Here is a 19955-nt window from a genome sequence, read left to right on the forward strand (position 1 = left end):
TACTTTGTAGACAGCGACACGGTAGGCTTCTCACATACTGCATTACATATGACGTCCTGTGATAGAGTCAACTGCAAACAACATAAAAACTGCCCCCTGTCTCGCCGGTAGTTTGGGTCCCAGACTGGGTACCATTATTTCCTTACTGGTACAGAGTCAAGATCAATGTATGCATCAGTTTGGTAGAAACTAATGGCGCTATCAAGGCAGCTAACACCTGTAAAGGATAACTTGAGGAGGGTAAAGCCTTATTTCAAGGACTAGGCCTATATTGACTACTTGCTGACCAGTCACAGGGATTGAGAAGAGAACACAACCTGGACACGAGGCTACACCCCACGTCGTCCACCCACACACTGTTCACTTCCAGCACTGACTGTAACTGCAGCCCCTCACAGATTCATGGAATGACGGATAACGTCATTATGAGGTTACAGAAGGAAAAATAAGGTTACAGAAGGAAAAATAAAGAGTGAGAGCAGAGTTAGTGGGCTTTTTAGATCTCTTTCTCTCTTTCTTTTTGGTAGGGAAGTGTAGCAGTCGCAGAGGAAGTGAACTGAAGACCAATGGAGGAAGGAAGGAAGGAAAAGGTGTTATTAGCTTTGTACCCCTTGATTTTACTTCTGGGTAAGAAGGATGTCCCAACCCGGATTGATGATGAGTCAGGATATTGTGTGAGGGTGAACTGTGGCAGGTACATTGAAGTTTGGAAGTAGTGATAACTAGTGTTACTCTTAAAACGTTGCTATTTTCTCTTGTGGTATGTAATTGTGTGCGGGGGTTTATGTGTACCATGGCAGAAATGGAAAGAAGGACAAACTCACAACAGCTGTAATTTAGTATCTGAGTTACTTTTTTTGAGTGTGTGTGTGTGTGTGTGTGTGTGTGTGTGTGGACACTACAAAAAAGGAAGACTGTTTGGAGTTAGAGTTAGGCCTAAATCATGAACAGAGAGTATTTAGTTTTTCCCCGAAATCATATCTAATGTGGTTGTCTTTTCTAATCTTTGTCAAGAGTATTTGCACCTGATCTGATGATAACTTTCTTAACACAGTTTATCAAAAATATGTTCATTTAGATGACACTGCAAATTCCTTGTAGCTGTCATGACAGCAACGTCATATTGATTCAAAGTCAACAGATGCATAAACGCAAAATTCTTTTGAAGCAGAACTACAAGTTCAAAATGTTTGGCACCCAAATTTACATGATCTTAGCGCATTTATGACCAAATAGTACAGATATACCAAGAAATGTACATTCCAGATGAGGAGCACCAACTGTACGCCTATACATAAATACTGAAAAAGTTGAGGCCATGCAAGTTTTAGAACAGTGTAATGTCTGTTGAGGCTGTCTTTCAGGAAACTCAATACTCATCAAACATATCTATATCTCTTCGGTTAAAGAAGCAATATCCTAGAAAAGTAGAAAGAGAAATACCAATTTCTACAGAATGTGGCAATATCCTGGAAAAGTAGAAAGAGAAATACCAATTTCTACAGAATGTGGCAATATCAGCACAGACATCATTGGCTTACTTGGTTTGCTGTTTGCTTTATGAAAAACAAGTCTTGAATCCACAAAGGCCCAAATTCACGAAGGTGGTACAAATGAAACTATGGTTTAAACCATGGACAAAAATCATGGAGCACCAGGTGTCACACGGAATATTTCGTTACGAAATTGGTTATTTCATCGACAAAATTACCGTTTCATTATTGAAAAAACGAAATTATCATGTCGTGGATGAAATGTTCATTTAGCTACAAAATGTTGTCATTTCGTTACAAAATAATCATTTCATCGGCAAAATGACTGATTTCGTAAGGAAATATTCCATGCAACACTGGGCGCTCCATGGTTTTTGTCCATGGTTTAAACCATGGTTTCATTTGTACTACCTTTGTGAATTCAGGCCTGAATGTTTAGATTTGACCCTCACACACAAGTTTATGTCAAAGTATATTGGAATCCAGTAACTCAACATGGTCGCAGTGTTTGGCTTCTTCTATACAGCATTAGCTTCTGCAAAACCATTCTGATTTTGTAATTCTTTGTATAAAACTACATCAACCAAAACTTGGATTAACAATTTACATCATTGGACTGTTTACAAAGTGAGAGATGTCCACTTTTTGCTGATATTCCAGCTGCGTCAGAAGGGCATTGGATTTATAAAGCACAGCAACATTTGGCCGCAAGGATGTACTTGATAAATCTGTCATCACCACTGTGTTTACACTGTAGTTCATCTGATTTGCACTTCACACTTTTTTTTAATTTTCAAGACAAATTTGACTTGTATCTCAGCTCATTGTAAAGGGACTCCAGACGGCACCATAAACTGGCCTGACTGGGCTATAAAGCCAGACTGTCAATGAAGTTCAGGTCAACCTGGAATTCTTGAGCCAACACTAGTCATGTCAGTATTACTGAACTCCCAATGCAGTATTTGTCGCTATTTTTTTACTTCCTGAATGTACGTATTTCTAATACATGTGCAATTAGATGTAATAGCACCACTGCATATACTTGTTTGTGGGTTTTTTTTACTATACTTATAGAAATCTAAACAGCATATGTTTTGCAGGGTTTATATTTTTGTGAATTTCACAAGTTGGGTGCTATTCCCAAATTCAATTCATGACATTGTCGTGAAGTCCTAATGCGTGAAATATTAGACTTTCTTAATATGGCATACAGAGCAATTCATTATTTTTTTCCTGCAAAATAAAAAAGGTCTACAGGGCATTCAGATGCAAAAAATTTAGGCAAGAACGGTTTAGCTATACCAAAACGGTATAGCTACATGTATACGATGAATTTATACGTCTGAACCTGACTAACAAAATGATGTATAGCAAAATGACGGTCAAAGCATCGTTTCGAACTAGAACTCAATAACGAATCAGCATTCCGTGTGCGTCTGGACGTATGGCGACCATAGAACGGTATAACTGGGCTGGGCTTAATGGAAGCGCGCATGAATGGTGACCCCACAGCTGTCACTCATTACTATAACAGCATGCGCAGTGGGAAACTGCACATCTATATGACGTTTCCCAGAACGGTCGTAATTAGTGTCTGAACGGTCTGTTGGCTATACGATGATTCTTTATACGTCGTTTCATTATCAAGTTTTGGTATAAAATGGCATGCGTCTGAATAGGGGGCTAATTTCAGGGAGATGGCCTGCAAGACTGTCTGTCACTCCAGCACAGAATTGTCACTTTCTGAGATGGAATATACATGTTTGCAGCCATTAAAGCTTTACATCCAACATCCAACAGCCACAATCCAACAATAACTTTGTGGAAAAACATAGTTTTAAAGCCTGGAAATTAGACTATGTCTACCTCTCCCCTCATCCAATACCCTCCCCCCCCCCCCCCCCCAAAAAAAAAAAAGGTGCTCTACACATGGTAGGAGTGCCAGAGTCATAATGTCAACCTTGGCCTAGTGCAAGGTTTGTCACACTCTGTACAGGAACCAACTTTGTAGTGAACTACTGCCAGTAGTCCACGCAGACAGATTTTCTTCGTGCTACTGTCCTACACATTTAGGACCTACAATACATGTTACACAAGCAATGTCAGTTGTCACAGGTGTGCATGATCATGATATTGAACAATATTGACTGAGGTAATTCAACAAAAGAGTGTCAAGAATCCATGGCAAGCATGAGTTCATATTGTCAACCATGGACGAAGAAAAAAATTGAATCCACAAAACCAACTTGAAACTTCGGAACCTTAAAATGTATTTAAGTAACCTATCCCCCTTACTTTTGATTCAATGTGGTATACATGTAGAAAACAGATGAGCACTGCCTTAATTTGGGGCAATTTTCACACTATCACCCCTCAGGATCATGCTACAGTACCACCCCTGGAACGAGCTCCATCACTGATCAGTCATAGCGTGGAGATAATATCAACAATGCCCTGAAAAGCAGCCCATATTCATGTACTTACAATACTAGCAACCCTGTTTCACATGGGTCCTCATTAACATGTCTGGTAAATGTCATACACCCTCACTGTGATCCACGGTGTCCAAAATGATTCAAACAAAAAAGGGCAATAAGTGCATCAATATACGAGCGACTACGAATATAAAAGAGCAAATAGAGGAGTCACAGTTTGTATTTCATCTTAATTGTTAGCATTATCTAACACAGGAAAGAAACCAAAAAAGTGACTAGCATATTGGAAATGTTTTTAGTTGAATTATGCAGTAAAACGCAGTGAGAGATACACAAACAAAAACGACCAGTTCATGCCAAGTTCTGTAGCTCCCTTTGTCTCACTTTCTAGCCAAAAGCTCACTACTGTATGCTGTTTCATGTATACAGGCGACTCCTAGCATTGCACTTTTGGGCCCTAAGCTCTATCTGATACGTAAATCCTGGTATTTAGAGACTTTTCGGTGATAATCCTGCGAGAGGATGTGATAACAGACAACAAGGTTATGCCATGCACTCGCCAAGGGTACAGACAATAGTGCAATGCTAGATGTTGTCCTGTTTCGTGTTTCCTTCAGCATTGGTGCTCGCTTATTTCCAAAAGCAGTGTGATCATTGATAGCAATTTCCTGCTGTACAGTGTACCTCTGAGGCAAAACTTCTCAGTGAAGGACAGTTACATAAGTTTGCCACTGGATGAGTATGATTTTAGTGTCAAGCTATCTTGTATATCCAAAGCATGTTCACCTGTTATCTAGCAGTAAGTTATGAAGGGGAACAAATAATTTGTCATTTGACAATTTTTTTTTCATTTGACTTTACTTGGTAGTCACAGTAATTATTGTCAGTAAACTGCTATGATAATCTTCCTTAGACTCCTACATATGTCCACAATAAATGGAATTTGAAAAATATTATTTAAAACCTAATTAGCCAAACATAATCAGTACCATTTACACTAATAGAGCTCTGATATACATGTAGATGAAAAGCACCTTGAATGGTGCAGTCAATTATGCTACTGCACACGGTTCTTTTATTTGTGTGTGTGTGGGGGGGGGGGGCATTTTGAAAGCATGAACTTCAATATATAGTTGTTTTTGTATATTTGCAATAATCAGTAAAGACAGGTGATACTTCAAGCACCTTCATTACCCAGAAGTACATTGCAAACACACAAACACTGCTGCCTGCACAAGTCATTTTCAGGAATTTGACATTTATAAGATTGTGTTTTCATTCTGACGGGGTGAGTAACCCCTAAAACAGAACAATAAAATCCTGACAATAAATTAAATGAGTAGCATATAAATATGAAAAGGCAGATACCTTCCTTCTGACGTACTTTAATGCAGGGTCACATTCATGTCATGCTGTTTAACCAGAGGGTCATTCACACTGTGATGTCATTCTAGTCTACAACAACCCAGGGAGTACCAGCAGTTTTCTCTCTTCCTACTACTAGTATAAGTAGCAATCATTTCAAATACATGGAATCATAAGTATTTATGTGGGTTCACATAATCTTCGTCTTCTTTAAAACACAGAGTACTGCCCACGCATCTGTGGAAGCACTGGTAAATTATATTTCTCTTATTTCTGTGAAGTGAAAAGAAGTTGTATTATTTTTTGTATCTTATTCATATAAAACCTGAGTGTAATGACAAAAATGACTGTCTATTTGAACAGGTGTTGGATCCGTAACAAAAAGCTCCTGTTCATGTCAATCAACTTTGCTATAAAAGGGGAATATGAAACTGGCCAATCGTTCTACATCACTAGGTAAGACTGAAGAGAAAATTGAGGCTCTCACCTCGCCACCTCTGAGTGAAGAAAGCCATTAATTTGATAATGACCAAGTAATTCACTCCTCAGCTCATCCCTCTTTGCCCCCCAGCAGTAGGATCTCACAAAGGCCAGGATTTAAAGGGCTAAGATTTAAGATATTCCACACTACTGGACCAGACTGACTGGGGTGGGTACAGTACAAGAGGTAGTGTAAGACTTAAGCCCAAAAACAAACACAGACAAGAATGGTTGGACGCACAGTTTGTATTGCCTGAGGCCAGTCCAGTTGAGGGCATCAGGGTCTTTATGCAAATTATACTCTCTTGCAGAAATTGTCTCACATTTCTCCCTGTCTCTGCTTTACCATAACAAAACAATAATAAAAATAATGATAAGACCACTGAAAATAAAGAATGACAACAACAACAACAATAATAATGATATTAATAATAGCATCACTACTACTGCTGCTGCTACTACTACTACTACTACTACTACTACTACTACTACTACTACTACTACTACTATTGCATAATGATAATAATGATCCACAAATGGTACATATTTTGAAAAAAAAATGTGGATATTTATGTACACACATCTGGAATATGAGAAGCTAAGACTGTGCATTTTTGTCATGCTGTACCAACTTGCAACACCCACAAGCGAGGTCAGATGAGAGACCAGAAGGCCTACTGATAATTTGTCGCAGGACTCATCGATCCTCATCTCGCCTAGAGAAAAACCGCCAGACTGCAGCCTGATGGCGCGCGAGCAGCTGGAGGGCTGTCATACGGAGCACAGCTCCAGCCACCAGGAGCAAGGAAGTCGCTCATCTCCTCTGGGATGCTGGCTGGATGCTGACACCAGTGCCAGTCTCCTTGGTTACCACATCTCCATCTCTACTTCAATAGGTCTACAATACATTCTAGGTCAGAGCAAAATTAAGTACCGCTTTCTTATTCCACCACGTAAGTATTTTCTGCTTCTGTTTGTGTCTTTAAATTTCCATTTCTGATTCTCTCTGCTAAAAGTCATTTTGACTTCTTGTTTTTCGAAGAGTAAAGTCTTAACAGAGCAGTGACATTTCCATTAAATTGGACCGATGATGAATATGATGGTTTAAAGACTCACATTGTTCTTATAATAAAATCATTAAAAAGTGCTTTCATTCCTTATCACGATTACATACATAATTTAATGCAATACTGATGTCATTGCCAAACAGATCTTGCCTTAACTTTTTTTCTCTTAATTACATGGCTCTTTGAAAGAATTATATGAAAACACCAAATTATTCAAAGTTCTGTCAAATGATTGAGCTACACTAACAAATCTGTCAACAACAGTACAACAAAATCTAACATTCTGTCATTACATTTCAGCAGGTAGACTCATCAGTTGCTTCAGTATTTAGTCCTGAACTGACGTAAATAGGAGTCCTTTGAAGATATCACACTGATATACATGAAATCAAGAACAAGTTTCACTAGGTAATCATATTGCTGTTTAAAGTGCTGAAAAATACTAAAAAGAAGTCATTCACTCACCTGTTGCGTGACATTGATGCTGATTTTATTACTTCAAATGACATTGAATAAATGGCTACCCCATTAAAAGGCTATAAAAGCATTATTGAGAGATAAGGCATTAATGAGGAAGTGTGTATGAAACTCCCAAACACATCGTATTTGGCTAAACACAGCAAGTAATTTTGATGCTAACATAATTGTTCCTGTGTGAAAATTTTCATTTTCAATACCTCCATATGATACTTTGCATGAATGCATGAAGTATCAACAGTTCTCACTTAGCTAGTGTATTGGTCTGCATTGGAAGGGTTATTCTTTTTTTCCTTTGTTATTTTCTCCCCAGCTAAATTCCACACCAGGACAAACACCTCCCTGGGACAACCCCCACACTATCTCCTGCAGAAAACCACAGAATCCGACCACCACCGTCTACTTATTCATTTATGGAGTGTTATTTCAGGGAGGAAAGCGCGGCGGTGCGTTAGCGTGCACCAAATCTCGCCATTTCTTGACGCTTTTGTCTGTAACGCTAGACACATTTCACCGCATCCCATAATTCCTGCAAATCCCCCTGACAGCTCCAAATCGTCTTTGGGATCATATCTGGAAATCTTTGGAGAATTCCGGCAAACCAATGAATTTTGAGTGAAGAATAAGGGAGAGTGTCGGTAATGCTGTTTCTCTGCACCTCTTGCAAGCCGGTCTGATGCATATCCTCTAACTTTCTTCCCTGTACCTTTTCACCCTGGTCATGGGAACTTTTCTTTTTTTCGTTTCAAGAAATACAAGATAATGTTGCAAATTTTCTCTTTTTTGACTCGTAAAATTGGGAAGATAACAATTATAGTTTCACTTACTACCATGTATGCTCAGTTCAGCCTGCACAATGCACTGAATCATTTTGATAAAATATTCACATGGCATCAAAAGAATGTTACTTTTAAAGGGATCGTATAGTTTTGGTTGAGACTTAACTTCAGGTTTTTATCATTTTTTGGTGAGATAGTGAGAAACCTCTTATGAAATATGAAAGAGCATGTAATTCCATGAGGATTTCAACGTTTATTTGATGAAAATTGATTTTGAAATGGCCAGATATCCAAAACAGAGTGATCCTAATAAAGTGTGGGACCCGCATTTTATTACGATCGTTTTGTTTTACTTTGTTTTTGGATGTTTCAGCTATTCCAAACCCGATTTTCATCAAATAAACTTTGAATTCCTCTTAAAATGGTATGCTCTGTACTATTTCATAAGTGTTTTCTTGGTATCTCGCGAAAAAGTTAAAGCCCAATTTTCATCTCTACCAATACTATACCATCCCTTTAAAATAATTCAAGAGGTAGAACTGTAGCTGAAATTGCAAAAACAAAAAAGACAAAAACAGCCACAAACATGCTGATGTACAAAGGAAAACAGAATTTCAAAAAGAGAATAAGATAAGTGATGACTTTTAATGGAGCTGCTAACTTCCGCCCATGCAAACCTAAAATGGCAAAGGAAGGAACGTGCACATCTGAAATAGTACAATGTATTTGTCCATGTGTCAGGAATGCCTGGAATTTACAACTGTATACTGTTCTGTGAAGTTTGACAAAGCCAGTAAAGATAACAAAAATGTTCAGAAGAGATGTCTTCTCTTTACCAATTATTAGCTTTTCCGGAAGATTACCTTGCCAGAAAACTCAGTCTTTATCTAATCAATACCAGTTGGTATCTCACGAGGTTATCCTCTTTGAACCACCTCAAAACAGACAAGCATACCTACTGACTCATCCATACCATGTCAATAGTGGCTAATCCTACCAACCCAATGGATTCATTGTAGAAACATGTCAATTGAGAGATTCAGAGAACTCCAGAATGAAAAGACTGAATAGGCAGCTGAAGTTTTAACAGGACCTGTACAGTGGGTTCACTGTAACGTGGAGGGGGGCAAGGGGGGTTGCTCCTCCAAGTCATGCATTCCGTAATGGTCAGTGGCCTTTTGAACCAGATAATCATCAAGACTTTGGGACATGCTACAGAGCAAAATTGCTCATTAGACACAGAGAAGTTACTAGAAAGTGATGAATTCTGACATACAGCTTTCTATAAAGCTCATTTCAAAGCCATTAAACATAAGTCCCTGCTGATTTTGATACCATTAATAATTTGCTTGTGCTGTTATACACCTTCAATGTGTTATCAACACATAACGATTATAAATGCCAATTATATATTAAAGGACAAAAACTTTTCCTTTCCTGGTCTAATCAAAGAAATCTTGTCCAGCACTCTGATGACTACACCACTACTGCTACGATACTACAAGTTCTGTTACACTTGGTGATATGTGACTGAAGAAATATGAGACGGCAAGAATAGAAATAAAAAGATGTAATGAGATATGAGATCAGGCTCAAAAAGATAAAAAGAGAGGAGAAATAAGGCTGAAAAAAGAAAAGAGTACAGAGAAAGGAGAGAGAGAAAGAAAGAAAGAAGGCATTATCAGCTACCAAAACTGAAAGTTAACCCTTTCATATGGCCTCAAGCATAGCTGCAGGACTTGTAAAAAATAAAAGATACAGAGTGTATATTTGTTTAGCTACAAACGTAACGCAGACAATGCTGTGAAAGTGAAAGTCATTACGACTGAGCCTAGTTACCACTAAAAGTTTGACTTTTTTGCCTTCTCAAGTTTACACTGCTGCTGTTAGATGTGACACACTGTCAATACTGCAGACTCTTTTCACATTTAAAGTGACTGGTTATGAGTTTGAAGTGCTTAAGAGCAATTTTAGTGTACACTTTGTCTTCCTTTCAGGATGCGCATGATGACTTTCAATATTGGTACATGTATCTCTTAAAAGAAAAGTCAGCGCTTCTGTTGATTAAAGCCTATGGCAACCCTTCAGAAACACACCAGGATGTTATCTGCATTCTTGAATCGAAATGTGGAAATGTAACCATCTCTATTAATACTTTACAACAAAGAGCAGTGATATTGTCGGACATGCTAAGAAAGATGCTACACTCAAGAAAGTTGATTCCACTGCAATATTTGTGGGAAGCTACTTTGATATACTTACTCCTTGGCTCCCGAGGTCCATCAACAGTCACTTTTATTGCACGGTTGTAGGTGGCGATCTGAGGCGGATTTGTGTAGATGAAGATGGAGAGAGTAAAACTTTTTCCTGCAGGATAATTAGGGAGAAAAAGTAGCAAATACATCTCTCAGTCACATTTAATGATGCTTTTGTAATTTAGAACACATGGTGATCACTACACTTACAACCTGACAACACCTGAGCCATGGAAAAAAAAAAATGTAAGAAAAATATCATACATGCAAAATGACAAATGATTTTTCTTCCAGTTTCAAATGATTAGAGAATCGCTCCCTCTCTCTGGCTTTTAGTCCCAGTGCAAAAGTATCCAGCAAAATGGGCTCACTTTCTCTCTTCCCTCGGGGGAAAACAAATCTGTCTCATTTATTAAATACACATGAGGGACATACAGTAATCAATAAACACAAAACGGTCTAGGGATATTGCATTATTAGATGTGGGCTGGGGTAGGGAGAGTTATTACTAACACTCATATCAGTTCTTTATCACTTCACTCTATTAGCACTTTGAGGAAAAGATAACAGTTCAGCAAGTCTGTGCAAACAGCCGCAGTCCATGAGCTGATGCAATTTGGGTGCACCGTCTGTCAGGAGTTCTTCAGTTCTTTCCAGATTACTCATACCACAGTCTGGTCCCTCCACCACTGACAAATCATTTCAAAATGAGAATTAAATTTGAATCAACATGTGTCAGCCTAATGCAGTTATTTCTGTATATGGTGTGCGCTCTTTACATTCATAAACATTGATATCTGTTTGTTACTAATCGACAAGTTGCAATACAACTGACAAGGCACAAAAGCTGCCTAATACAGTAACTCTGATTCTGACCAAGTCCATGTCAACCTACCTCTTAGCACTGAAACTCTCCCTTTAAGTACACACATCTTTGATATAGGCCTACATGTATATCTTTATTGATCTTGTATATGAAATGAAGCATTATCAATGTGTTTCCTACAATGTATAGCTACCACTTATGTGATGCATAACACAACTCTGAATGATGAGCTTCTTTTTTTTAGACTTTTTTTCACCTAAAATATTCTGTGGTATCCAAAAATACTTCTTTTGCACTGTTGATAGCATGTTTTAACATTTTAAAAAATGCTGTGGAGAGAATATAATTCGGGACACTGCAAATGAAAGAGAATAGTAAAACAGTTATCACAGAGCGGATGTTTGAGTGTTTGCATTGCTTTGGTCAGAAACACTTGATGCAAAGTGCAGACTCATGAAATGTGCTAAGTGCAGACTCATGAAATGTACACCGGAGTGTTGGATACAGAGAAAGCATCAGTTAGTCAAATGCAGCTCCTGGGGAATGGGAGAAATAAAGTGCTGTTGGCATGGATACTGAGAATAAGCAAAAAAGCACTCAGGGTGTGTAGCTTTGTTGACGTTGTGACATAACTTAGAACAATGTGAATCGCTCTCATAAATCACATGCATGAAGAGTTGTTAAAAATGAATTCACATCATCAGGCATTTGTTCTACATGATCACCCCAGATACTACAGTTAATAAAACAAAGTTTAGTTTATAAATTCATCCAACATCGCTTTGGATACTGCATTTCATAACTCAAAGTTTAGATATTTAAATTCTATTCAAAAAGCAAACAAACGTGTTTAAAGCAGCTTCACCAATAATCATGACTATTTGACGTACTGGTTTTTGTCAAATTGTACAAGAGCAAGAATGTGTTACCGCTCATGATATGAAAAAAAAAGATTGATTGGATATAATAGCAGCACAAATCAAGGATTGTTAAGGAGTTGGTGTGGTTGTCATGACTACAATTTGAAGAGGTGTTGGTGGTCTTGGTGGTGGTGGTAGTGGCTTTGGGGTTGTTGTGGGAGAGAAAAGTAGCCCATGACTGCATTATGGTTGGTTACTAGAGTTGAAAACTGTAAACAAACCACAGGAGGACTAGAGATATTTCAGGCCTTGAAACCTTCTCCATATTTGGTGTGGCTCACATCAATGGAGGTGTCAATATTTAATGAAATTGAGCCCACTCTGCCCATTATTCAGGCACACAAAAGGTTTCACAAAATGTTTGATTTGTTTTGATATTCAAATTGCAGCCTGCATAACAGGCAAAATACTGATATCACTTTGTTATCAATTCAACATATCTTGTTAAATCCATTTAGACTAAGATAATCACTGAAAGTCTACAGAGTTGTTTCCACATTTCCACAACTCCTGGTAGAAAAGGGATACCTTTATACTGGTCATCAGAAATAAAAAAAAAACAACAAACAAACAATATTGGTGATGTGATATGCCATGTACAGTTGTACCTTGTATACTCCCTCTTTATACTTATCTGTGATATTGTCTATAAACTAGAAGTAAATCTTTTTGGCCTAAAAGTTACATAATTCAAGATGAAAAGAATAGAAAATATCTATCGGTGTTCCATACTTTCAAACAATATTCATCATTGAGTAATTATATACATAATTGATCATCATATCTGTCACATGACTGCTTCGGTTCTGCAGATGACCACTCTTTGTGCATACAAGTAAGCCTACAGCCATGACACCTTGGCAGCATCCCCCTTTTTTTTATTCTGAAGGGATTGTGTTTTAGGGTTATATTAACAGTAAAAAGATATTAGGGATTGATACAGTCCTGAGTAAGATACTGGAAGTTCAGATCATATACACTTCAATGTTCTCCATCTCTATCGAACACAGCCTAACCTGAGTAGTCACCTGGTGGTGAGGGACAAAAGGATGCCCAAGGAGACATCAAAATAAAGGCACAATGGGATCAGAAACGAGGCCCTTTTTACAAGGGCAGACAATGATCAATATCCTTTGAAAGGGCCTGACGTAATCCAATGCTAAGCTTTGTGGGTGGCTGCTTCTTGGTAAGAACACCTTTTGTCCCGTCTGTCCTTGGCCAACTTCTTCAGGATGAATAGCTGCTTGTTTCTTTGCCCATCAAGCTTGATCACTCAAGTTCTGCACTCTTCAGTCCTATCATAAGGATGTGCTGTAAAATGTATTATACCGCTTCTCATGTTATACCACCCTGGATAGGGCAACTACTCCCAATAGTTATTACCTCACTTCTATATCACTAAGAAATATGCTGTAATAGTGATAAGATCAATATAAACAGCACAGAGTGCATGAGGTAGGTAAATTGGTTAAAAAAAACATTTTGTGACAAAGACTACAGCAGTGTCCTTTTTCAATGATGGACCACCAACAGCTAGAATAAAGAATCAATATGAGACTTGCATGCTTTGTATCTTTGCCTGAAAATGCCTCCCACTTCCAAATCAGTCCAGTCCATATAATCATTAAGACTTATATCAAAATAAAAACATCTTTAAGTACATGCTACTCTTGCAAACTTGATGATCTCTTTTTATTTCATTACAATATTATAAACGAAAAAGCATTCAGGAGTCAGCACTTTTCCCCTCTCGAACTCGTGATGCTTTTGTTTTCCAGGAATAAGAGATTAGTGCATCCGTAATCAATCGCAGGCCTATGCCAACTGGGTAACCAAGTTGCCAACATTGGACTGGTGTAAAAGGGGGGGGGGGGGGGATATGAAGCATTCACAGGCATGTGATAGCAGAGACATACTCTCTTTATTTTTGTCCCTAACTGATAACTCTCTCAATATCCAGCACAGCAAAGCCTGTCTTCATTCCTACCAAGTTTATGGTGGTCACTTTGACAGGCTTATAAATCTCTGTTAACTGTCCATCAACCATTAACCCAATGTGCCTGTGTCCTTTCCCTGTGCTTTCTTTGCTTAAAATATGTGTTGTCTCAAGTTCCCAACAATGCTTTCACATGGAAAACCACACTGTTCATGCATGCACATAAATCTGTAACATTAATGCATCCTTCTGTGGCACACATTTCCTCACAATAGCTTCTCAAACCTGGCTCTATTGGCCAATTCATGTCACATGAACAGTTGCATGCTGGGCTCAGCAGTCTGGTACATACAAGCCGTACATGTAAAGTGTGTGAAACGAGAACTTCCTGAGGGAAAGCCAAGGTCATAATCCATCAGCAGTTCTAGAGCAGGTCTTCAAAAAGATACTGTTAACAGTTACTTAACACCTTTCCTCTCAATCAACTCATTCATCGTAAATCAGCTTTTCCCTCTTCCAAATTACACGTGTTGGAATGACTAAATCCCATAACTGACATACACACATATACCCAATGCAAATACCGACTTTGTCTCAAGCAAATTGCTAACATACATTATACAAACATGTCTGTTAGTTTTTTGGTTCTTTTTTAAAATCAGTATTTACTACCAAGACTCTGAATTTTGATCGGGAAAATGATCTGCAGAGAAATCACAATTTCCCTCTTGTACATCAAAGAAAAGATATGTGCTTCCTACCTAACATTCCTGAGAGAATTTACCATGTATATCAATGTCATCAAAAACATACAGAACACAGTTGTACATCTAGAATAATAGTGTTCATATTGGCAAAGGGTGACGAAATTGGTGACACTACACGTGTATATTGCTACTGTTGTCCATTTACAGACCTAAAGATATTGTAAAAGTTACCAGTAGTGCATTTTCAATCTTATATTTTCATATATTCTACTGTTCTCTGGTACAGCTGTAGTACTTCAGTCTCTCTTGAAACCCTATACACACAGCTTATGCATTCTTTGTCGCTTACTTGCATAACAATGGCGTCATGCTTTCGTAAAATGCACACAGGGCATTGTACTCTGCTGGCATCAGTGCGTTTCGGGACTGTGCCCTTGTGAGCCTATTCAATTTTTACGTCCGGTTAGCAAATTCAACGATCCTTTCATATGCCTTATTCAAACAACTGTATTCTTTTTTTATTGATGCTAAAATGTGCCAGTGTCGCAATGTCTCCACGGATGATATATCATCATACGGAATCTCACACCCACAATGGAAGTGGAAGGATATGGTAAGGTTCAGAACCAGCTCAATGAAATGAGAGTTCATGAAATGACTTTTGATGCTGTGACTCTTTTGCGCATGGTATAACTGTAAAAAAAAGACTAATGGAGAAGGTACAAAGTAGAAGTGAATTTCCACTTTCATGAAGGATATGAACACTGAGAAAGAATGAGGATGTGTTAAACAGACATTTCAAGTTTCTGAAGTGCATATCTACTGCACAGTTCTCTGAGTTGAAATTATACATGTGTCTTGAAACTGATGTATGTACCTATGTATCCAAAGTCATGTATGTCAAGGGCTTGCAAATTGTTAATGACTTGATCATGTGAGCATTCAGACAACTTGAAACAAGTGCCTTACTTATACATGCAGCAGTTTACCTACCTCCTCTATAAAATACTTTAAGAGGGAAGATTTATCCCCTCAAAAAACTAGTAATCCATTTCAAAAGGTATACTAGACATTCTTGTTCATACATCGTATCATCAAACCCTCACGCCATCAAGGTTACTTGTACTCATCTAACACTAAGCTGCATCTATTGTTACTTGAAGCATTGTCGACAAGAGCCAGTGTCTGTCACAGCCCTGGCTCCCATGCTCCGTTGAAGGCTCAGCCCTCCAGGAGATTTAGACCTGTCAGGTTCAATAATCATTGTATCATCGTAAGACCTGCGCACAAATTGTGGGACCTTAATCCCCTTCGTCTGGGCGTTAATGCCTGTGTTTCTTTGAGTTGCATTAAAATGGGCTAATTTTAGTGGAACTGCTCATTTTCTCTTTCAAGGTTGCTGAGTTCACTCTGGGGTTAATGAGTGTGAACAGATAGATTGTCAAGGAAATTACAAAAATGTTCCTGGTGAATAATTTAGTCTACGATATTTTGCAAAAAAACAACAACACAACAACAACTAAAAAGAGATCATGCAGTAAAAGCCTGCAACTTTTGCAACACTATAGTACCAATTAGTGTAGATGTCCAAATTTATATGTGCAGGTTTACAATACTCGCATATCTGAATAATCTTAATAAAAGACAAGGCCCGGCTAGACATTATTTTTGCAATTTGTAGTTCCCTCTTACAAATTGTTTTCTTATGCACATTCACAGGTTGGTTAAAGCAAGCAAAATGATGAGAAAAGATTACATTATCTCAGGAGCACATACAGTGTACACTATGCACACATCTTTCTCATAGTCAAACCTCCAGGGATGAAAGAAAGGTGATATAAAAAAAACTATGCTGCATGCATCCTGATTATTATGAAAAAGAAGAGAATTCAACCTAAAATCATATTAAATACATTGTCATTCCTTCTCCAGTTTCCCTTTAGTGTATAATAACAAAAACCCGCTGATAATGCCATTATGCTTATGATAATGCTCCAATGTATATTACCATGTACCAGGTACATAGATATATTCTACATAAAAATTTTGAAGAAATTCTTTATCATCTGTTTTTCCTAATTTCAGCTCGGGTATACATTCATTTTGTATTAAATTTCTCATCAAAATTCAAAATATTTAAATTTGCCGGATTATTCTTCAATAAAAAGTGTCTAGTGTATAATCTGTTTCAAATTTGTATAATGTCATCATACCATTGTAACTTCTGATGCTATAACCCAAGCATCATATTGTACTATTCTTCTTTTTTCATGTTGCTAGAGCAATCCCCTCTTAGCTCTTTCACATTCAAGAAAGCCAACTGTTCATAACTTGTCAATTAGCTCTACATCTATTGTATAAACTCTTAAGGATAGTTGATAGAAACTAACATTACTCTTATGCAAATGCTTTGCAAATTAATTTTACAAATATTAACAAATACATAGTACCTGTTACCACTGTAGTCAGAAGTAAAGTAATAATTTCCTCCAAAGAATTTTCTCTTACAAGTATGAATAAAGAGAAGGAGAGAAGTAAAAATATATATGTTGTATATATATTCTATGCATATATAGTAATATAACATCCCTGTGAGGCAGTTAGATTAATTATTATCTGAATTTCTCATTTTTCTGAAAAAGCTATGCCATATTGACTTTATACAGCTGTTGCAAAAGAAGCTGAAAACAATATTCAAACAGTGTCTTCAAATAGAACAAAGAAGTACCAGTACATGTAGGCCTATCAAAATAATGCTTGAGATATACAAAAGTGTACATATATAAAATTTGTACAAATCATTACAGGCAGATATAAAAATACAAACAGGTTACTGTCTTACTGGCTACACAGATCCTGAAAATTTAGGCCTACAGAAAATACGGGAAAAACAAAATCATTTCAAGGTATATTAAAACCAGCAGGCATATATATATATATATATATATATATATATAATAGGCCTATATATTTTTTGGGTTTTTTTTTTTTTTTTTTTGGTTAGGTAGATAGAGTCCTGATAGACCAAGGTAGTGAGAAGATATACAATGTAGGCCTACATTCAGAAGGAAGAAAGCCAGACACAAAGAGACAGACAAAACTGAAACATAAATAGAATCAGTGGGGAAATAAGCAACTGAAGTTGTTTTCTTTCACCATTATTGAATAATAAATTAGGTATATCTTACAATAGAATTTGAGCTGCATATCCCTGATCATACTTAAACTGACAAATCATATAATTTTCGAAAATACGTAACATCAACAAACTGATCAATACGCCAGTATCTAAGTTGATCTAATACATGAAGACAGGCTTGTTAAGTCAGTGTTAAAATACCACGCCTTTCTTTGTAATCACCGTTGTTACTGCAAGAAACAAAATAATTGAAAACAAATATCACAAATAATAAAGTGAGTATGAGAGGAGAACAATAACACTAACAGAAACAACAGAAGTGGAAACATGCCGGGTAGGCAAACCACGACGGGTGAATGAGCTGAGTACGGGAATAGAAGAATGCAATCGCGATGGTTTCGGTGCGGCCGCAAGTTTTCACGCCGCCGCACATGCTGTGGTAGAACAGGTTCAACAAACCTACGCTGATCGTATGTCGTGTGATGATCAAATATATACACAATATTTTGTCACTTACCACGACCCGACCTGCCAACAAAACGGAGGTCATTGAATCGAGCCACTTGGTTCTTCATGACCGCTGTGTTGTTTTTCAATTCGGCGCAATAATTCTCGTCATTTCCCGCTGCGATGGTAACCAATGTCCCGTCTTTCGTTTCACCCAAAGACACAACTTTGAAAGCCACGGGTAGGCTCTTATTGCACCGCCAGTGCGACGGCAGGACAGAGCACGCGAAATTTGGGCTCTCAGTCTTGATCAGTTCGCCGTCATACTCCGATAAAGCGTCCACAAGAGACCGCTCTGCTCCTTTGAACATGGACTTGTTCCTTTGGCCCCCTTCGGCCATCTTGTAATGGTTGGTATGGATGTTGTTCCTCCGTACTTGGTCCTTGGATAACGAGTTGGCCAAGGGAGCGGCAGACGAGAGGAGATGATCAACTTCAGTAATATGCATTGAGGCGGAGTGGGGTTTCTACCACGCGAGTGGTGGTTGGTTCCAAGATAAAAGGGCGGGAAAACAATTTGAGAAGAGAGCGACTTCTCGTCGGAAGCCCCGACTGGGCCAGGCGATGCTCAATGGGTACAGAAACCACACCTCAAAACCGCAAAGCGGTGGCAAAGTTCCACACGTTTTGGTAGAGGAGAACGTTGTTGAAAAGGCCCGAGCAAAGCACTTCGAATGTACTCGCGAGCACTGGAGAGATCAAAAATAAAACAGTTAATTGCAACGAGAACGCGGCTTCACTAGTTGTGGCAAGTGAGGCACCGATTTGTGGTTACTAGTTCACGCGCTTCCCCAAAAATTTACACGAAGAATGAGGGGTAGGAGGCGATATGCGAAGATTTATAAAAGCCAGCAAAATACGAGGACATCAGAAAACTGGCCAGCATATACTGCCGCTGGGGCTAGGAGAGAGACAGTACGATGGATAGCTATCGGTACGTCGCGAGCATGAAAACACGATTTGCTACGAGGCGCTGCGATCAAAGTGAATACATGCATGTCGTGAACATGTGGAGGAGAGACAGAGGGATCGTTGTTTTGAATAAATGAGTCACACGCGTGAATGTGAATGAACTCTCACACACAGCACGCAATAGCACGCAGTGGGCGGAGCTTAAAGTAGGCCGCGCCCTCCGCTCTTCCGCGAAACGGCCAATGTATGACGTCGTCAGCGAATAATTTTTATGAATGACCAGTCGGCTACAACTCAGTATAAATAGTGCTGCCGTAGAGTGCACAAAGGCTACAGCAAGCACACATTATTTGCGGTTCGCCATTATTTGTGACACATTTAAAGTAATTGTTGCAGTTGAATACCTAGTCCTCGCCAAGACAATCAAACAACCTGGATACACGATGAACAGGAATCGACCAAACATTGGTAGACCGATATAAAGCTGTAGATCTACACAGGACATTTTTCAAAAAATATAGGCCTACTACAACGTAAAACAAAACATAAGACACATTTATGTGCCCTATCAATATGCCTAAAATGCCATGAAATGCTGCTCCAAATATCATCAAGCACATTAATCTCGTTCGGTCTGAATGCTTTACTTATAAACAC

The 19955-nt window shown here is 38.3% G+C and overlaps 1 protein-coding gene across 1 annotated transcript in view; it reads right to left on the minus strand.

Annotated features, from left to right (window-relative positions):
* The window catches only part of LOC139739146 (uncharacterized), a 51648-nt gene extending 32355 nt beyond the window's left edge, over window positions 1–19293 (minus strand). The window contains exons 1-2 of the mRNA XM_071649762.1: window positions 18397–19293; window positions 10359–10463 (exon numbers count right to left, since the gene is read on the minus strand). Coding sequence (XP_071505863.1) covers window positions 10359–10463; window positions 18397–18835 — 544 coding nt within the window. The 5' untranslated portion in view covers window positions 18836–19293. The remainder of the gene's footprint in view (window positions 1–10358; window positions 10464–18396) is intronic.
* Window positions 19294–19955: the final 662 nt, after the last annotated feature.

Source organism: Diadema antillarum, unplaced genomic scaffold (assembly GCF_040938485.1).
Source record: "Diadema antillarum isolate AM-2024a unplaced genomic scaffold, OU_Dant_1.0 seq00000783_RagTag, whole genome shotgun sequence".
NCBI lineage: Eukaryota > Metazoa > Echinodermata > Echinoidea > Diadematoida > Diadematidae > Diadema > Diadema antillarum.